Source organism: Cuculus canorus, chromosome 6 (assembly GCF_017976375.1).
Source record: "Cuculus canorus isolate bCucCan1 chromosome 6, bCucCan1.pri, whole genome shotgun sequence".
Taxonomy (NCBI): Eukaryota; Metazoa; Chordata; class Aves; order Cuculiformes; family Cuculidae; genus Cuculus; species Cuculus canorus.
Window position 1 is genome coordinate 21,199,041 of NC_071406.1, and position 6,000 is coordinate 21,205,040.

The window sequence follows — 6,000 nt, forward strand, 5'->3', positions numbered from 1 at the left end:
AAACTACACACCAAGAGTTCAGAGAGAATTGGCTAGCCACCTCAAAAATAATGGAATAACGTAAGAGGCACTCCTCAAAGTGAGCATTTTCTCTTTAACAGGCACTTGATTCTCCCAACCATGATGCAGGAAGCCACGGACAGAGAAGGAAAAAAAATATATCAAATCCGTACCACGTAGCCTTGGTTTACAAAATAGCATTTAGCTAGACACAGATGAGAAATAAGAAAAGTTCATGCTCTCATAGAGAAAAAGAGCAAAACTTCTCCAACCTGCTAAATCCAGGACGAAGACAGCTTACATGACTAACAATTACTTTCATTTTATGATCACTACCAAAACTTTTAAATGCCCCTTAAATCTGGTCACTGAAGTCATTCTGAACCTGTGTTTTAGTTACTGTACAATATAAAGCCCACTCTGTTGACTACCCGGTCTGCCTCATCCTGTGTACCTTTCCTCCTACAAAACCCAAATACGTTATTTCCCCCATTTAACTGGTAAAGGGCTGTTGTAACTGAATTGTCCCTGAAGACCATATCAGGTCCTCAAGAGGGGTGGAGGTTGGTAACTCAGCAATTGGTAATGACTCATGTTCACAATGCAATTAACCCTGGCATGGCTGATGCAAAGAGATATAAATTGCTATTGAGTCAGGTTCAGACTGTACCATTCTTCCCTCCCTCAGGTATAAAAAAGTCTCTTTAGAAGTTTCTCATCAATATTCATCTCATACCTGCAAAAGTATGTCCACACGTGGCCAAATTGATAGAATTTATAGGAGAGGGGTTTTGGAGGAAGTGTGTGTGGGGAGGGTGTGTTTGTGGGTTTTACTATTTTTAATAGTATCAAGGCTAAATACAATCTCATAGCGTGTGTCCTATAAGTTAAAGCAACAAATCCAAGACGTTAATGAAAAAAAAGGCATATTTGACTAAGTGCAAGATTTTTAACTTCTGTGGTACCAAATTAATCTCCATATGACAGAAAATTCATGTAAGCGACCTAAGCTTAGTAACTGAAGTCAGACAAGTTCAGTGTGTTCAAGAATCTGATTCAATATAACATGACCTCAATTTCCCCACAAGGCATTCACTTTAGTCAAAGAAATATCAACACTTAATAGCACCAGTAGGTAATCAGCAATAACATTTTTCTACAGATAGGTATTTGCTATTCGGATTTAGCATCCACCTGTACAATGCATGTATGTAGACATATAAATATTTAGAAATGTATTTTACATATCCAAAGATACAAGCTTTTAAGTGGAGAGAAGAAAGTGGAAAGGCGTTTCTAAACGCAACTTTCAGCCAGGCATTCTACAGGTACTGGAACAGAAAATAACTACTATTTAAATAACTCATACAACCCATGTCGCACCCTGGACGACAATTAATCCAATACCTTCAAGGCTTTTTTTACCTTAGAAGAGGGATTTACTCCTCGGTAAAGACATAGCTTATGCTAGTAGAATCATTTCAACTTGGCTAATTTAGATCCATTCCCCAGATGGAGTAAGACAAATTCCTCTGGACATTAAACCCAAGCCCACGGCGTGGGCTCCGCTGGCAGCACTGACTCGATGCTGAGCACCAGTCTGGTCCAGGCCCACCACCCCGAAGGTACCCTCCTCCCTCCTCAGTCCCTTTTCACAGCCTTGGAAGTGCAAACACAAATACAAAGGCACCACCTGGGTCAACATAATGCCATCTCATATTGAGGAAGAAGTAGTTTTCTCAACTCCTGCCTGTAGAAAACAGAAAGCTCAATGGCAAAGCCGAGCACACGCAACTTGGAACCCAGTTCAGTGACACACAGTTCTGGCCGTCATCAGCCTGTTAGCAATTAGCAATCGGTGTGTCATACAGAAGACGACCAACATCAGCAGCCGGCAACACTCCTGGATTTTTTCAGTGAAGTGGCCTCGTCGATAAGGAGCAGCAAACACAGTCTCAGAGCTGGATTTTGCCATCTGCAATATTCGCTGGAGCTTTAAAACGTTGCAAAGAAATAAAAGCATATTTTCCCAGAGCAATTCACTGGCAACAAGCAGCATCTAGGTCAGGAGGCGAGAAACTTTCCATCGGCACCTTTTGACCCAGCACCATTCAAAACAAACCAGCGCATTTTTCGCATCCCAGTGCCGATGCGGGGATGGGGACGGAACAGACGCGCTCTGTACGAGCCGGGCACGGCGATGAACGCAGCACCGGGTGGAACGCGGCTCAAACGGCGGCTCGAGCCGGGCCGGGGGGGCACGACCAGACGGAGGGAGGGCGGGGGGAGAGGAGAACGTTTGAAAAGAGATGCGTTTATTTTTTTTAGATGAAGACTAAAGGAAGCGGCCGCGGCAGCGCGGCCCCCGCGGTGAGATCCGCTCCCCCCCCCCGCCCCGAGGCGACCGTGAGAAAAATGCCGAGTAATCCGCGCGCACGTGCGCAGCCCCCGCGCGGCCCCGGGGCGACGCGAGGAGATGCGATACGACGCGAGACGGATACGAAGCGATGCCATAGGGATGCGCCGCGCCCCGGGTAGCGGCAGCGCAGCCCCCGGCGGCCGCACCGGGCGGGGCGCGCCGCGTTCTAGAAGCAGCAGCAGCCGCCGCCCCCCCCCCCCCCCCTCGGATAAAGTTTGCGGCAGCCTCGCCGCCGCAGCGCACCCGCCGCAGCGATGAGCGGCGCCAGGCCCGCAGCCGCCCCCGCGCCACTGACCGATAACCTCCTGCAGCTCGTAGGCGTCCCTGCAGATGGGCCAGCCCGCGGCGTGCGCCGGGGACTCGCCCTGCTCCGCCATGCCGCCACCTTCCCCAAAGTTCCCTTCCTTCCAGCGGCACCTTTCGCCCGGCGCAGGGAGGAGGCGGCGCGGCGAGGGGGAGGAGGCAGAGGCGGGCGCCCGGCCGCTCGCCCCGCGGAGGGGAGACGGGGCCGCCCCGCCGGGCCCCGCGGCGGCACCTGCGCGGGCGGGAGCGCGGGGCGGCCCGGCTGTGGGGGCGGGGGAAAAAACGTTGTTTTTTGTCGGCAGTGAGGGCTCCAGCCCGGGGACGCGGTGACACGAGTGGCCCTTAGCGGGGATGCGCTGTGTCACCTCGTGTGGCCGCTGCTCGGATCGCACGGCTGGGAGAGGCTCCCCTCGGCCGGCCGGAGCCAAGCGGCTCACCCTGTTCGAGACAAGAATCTCTACTGCCTCCCCATATACAACACGAGATAAAGAAATGTGTGGTTAGATAAAACACCGCTGCCACCACTAGTACAGAATTATTCTGTTTTCCTTTCCTCACCCTTAGTAATGTCACTGTTTGTATAACAGCGGTAGGACTTTACTTACTATGAAATAATTTACAAAATCACTGTTTGTGCAGTCTACAGTTTCACTGCTACTTTGAGTGCTTTGTATTTTAAGATTTATGGAGATACGTGACAGTGGTAAGAGAAGATTTCCATAGATTTTAAAATCTGACTTTCTACTGTGGCAGGAATTTAAGGTAGTTAGAACTAATAATAAAAGTACATGAGCGGGAAAACTTTCAGCACTGATTAAAAGAGGAACTGAATCTCTTAAATTCTTACAAAGTACTATGAAGTGTAATTTAAAGTAAAAAAGGTAACCCATAACCTAACCTGTTAGATACTTTATTCAGTCCTAGTTCAGTCTTTCACTAACTAAATTTTTTTTGTGTAGCTTATTCACTGAAGACCTTCAGGTAATTCCAAAAAGGAAAGCAAGTTATTTCTGTTTTATTGTGTTGCTGAGAAAGCTGAAAGAAGAATGAACTCCTCGCTACTGCTTAACATTTCATCAGAAAGTCTATCAGCAGCTTGCAAATATGGAATCATTTGTGCACTGAACTTCCATTTTCTCACATGCAACAGTTAAGCTTAGTGTAGAGGCTCCTAGCAGCAGAAAAAAATACTTCATGTTTTTGTACTAAGCTAATGATGCCTCTCAATCTCATCTTTAAAAGCTAGGTGATAAAAGTATTTTCACATACACACATTAGAAATTGACACAAAACTGAAGGTCAGCAAGACATGGAAGAGGAAGAGGCATTAAACTTAATGCCAACACTAGACAAACTTGTTAGTAGAGAAGATTTTTCTGCCAGCAATAGCATAGAAAAGAATAAGTAAGACAGCAATAGCACAGGCCAAATCAATCAGCACAGAAAAATGGGTTACTCACTATTGATGGAAAAGAGCCAACTTCTCCATCTGTACTCAGTTGTTGCAGGTGGTGGCGGGGGGACACAGGGGATGGCTTTAGTTCCTGAGCCATGAATGTCTGTGATGTTCCTGACTTATCACTGTCTAAACTGGTGTTTTACAACTGATACTGTTAACAGTAATTTTGTCCTGATTATTGTCCAAATTTGTCCCACTAATCCTATAACTTCAAAAATTTCTAGAGCATAACTGCCCTTTGCAATTTGTTGAAATGAGCAGCTTTTACAGGAAGAACTTTCCAGGATAGTAATTTTATAAGCAGTAGGACCTGTAGGAAACGTTCCGTGCATTCAGCCTACAACTCAGGACAAATGTCAGAGCCATAGGCTCGCCTAGGATACTAGAAAAGAAAGCAACAGCAAGACCTTGAAGCCTTTGCTTCTGGCAGGATAGGCCAGTCTGCCTTTGAAAAGCAGGTCCCCTGCTGGAGACACAGGAGAAGAGCCCTGCAGTACTGAAGGCTTTGCTGTTCAAAGCAGGACAGACAGCAGTTCTTCGATAAGACTTTTCAGACACTGAAAAAAACAGCAATTTACAGATTTTTGGAGAGCCCAGAGAGAGAGCTATGCTCACTCAAATTTACTATTCTGTGAGTTGAAGACAGTTCAGAATGGTCCTGTCTGAATACAGTTTGGCTTTTCCTAGTGCTTGAAGACCATACTCCAAGAGGTTGTCTGGGTGGCTGAGTCCAGTCACCAAATGACTGATTCCAAAGTGAAAAAAGGCTTTACGTAGCCAGGCCAATCAAATATGGCAATATTTAAAACCCTATAGGCCACCATGGGAGGCGAGTTAAGCCAATGCTGAGATATTTCAATAGTCCTTAGCAGTATCCTCTGCAGATAGGAAAAAAAAATAGAGAGAGAACAAAATAACTCAGACTTTATTTCTAGGTTTGAAGGATTTAGAAGAGAATAACATTGGAGCTTACAATAACATTTCAGACTAGTTAATTCGACTTAAACATAAACATAACTATATAAAGTGAAAGACAAGCATGAGGACTGCGGTTAATAAGCAATGGTACGTATATTTGTAGCATGCAGAAGGGATAGCGTCCACCCACTCCTTTTTTTTCTGAGTAGAAAGGCAGCAAATGCAACCTAAACAGCCGTACAACGTAGTATAGACTAAACCAGAGCTTAAAGGAGCTATTCTCTCCACTATCACTTCTACCTCAGAGAAAGAAATACAGTAAAACCATCTTCTCTCCAAAAAAAATGGCCTAATGTTGCAGTTATGACCAACACATGGTGCAGCACTAATTAATGGTGATGGCTGTGCTTCATCATGAGATACGAAGACTGATGCAGCAGCATCTGGTGCAATGGGAGTGGACTAAATACTTTCAACCTCCCTTTCTCTTCTAATGAATGTATAGATAAATAGGTAATATGCCCTTTATTGTCAATAGAATGCTTGCTTTCATCAAAGCTTGCAGCTTAGGTTAGTTTCTGCTCACGCAGAAGACAAGAGAATCTTCTTGACAGTTACAAAATGTGTCTTGCTAAATATACTGGAAAAACGTTGATTCAGAAGTCCCTGTAGCTGTGTTCTCACTAAGTCTCACTGAAGTTAATGTCTATCTGAGTGTAGTTACAAAATAAACCACTGTTATTCTTTTCCCTAGGCTGAAGCCCTTGGTGCCTTTGTCTCTTTCCTCCACCTCCCCACACTCCCACTCCCTGCCTTGTAAACCTTTGCAAGCTGTTCTATTCAGCAAATTTACTTCTTAAACACAGGTAGGAAGATTTTGTGTTCTGGATATTAATGATTA

The 6,000-nt window shown here is 45.6% G+C and overlaps 1 protein-coding gene across 2 annotated transcripts in view; it reads right to left on the reverse strand.

The window, feature by feature from the left end:
- The window catches only part of STK39 (serine/threonine kinase 39), a 98,910-nt gene extending 95,952 nt beyond the window's left edge, over nucleotides 1-2,958 (reverse strand). For both annotated transcript variants that reach the window (XR_008450338.1, XM_054069567.1), the window contains exon 1: nucleotides 2,715-2,958. Coding sequence is in view for 1 of the 2 variants with exons in the window: in XM_054069567.1 (XP_053925542.1) it covers nucleotides 2,715-2,796 (82 nt within the window). In the remaining variant the exon portion in view is untranslated. The remainder of the gene's footprint in view (nucleotides 1-2,714) is intronic.
- Nucleotides 2,959-6,000: the final 3,042 nt, after the last annotated feature.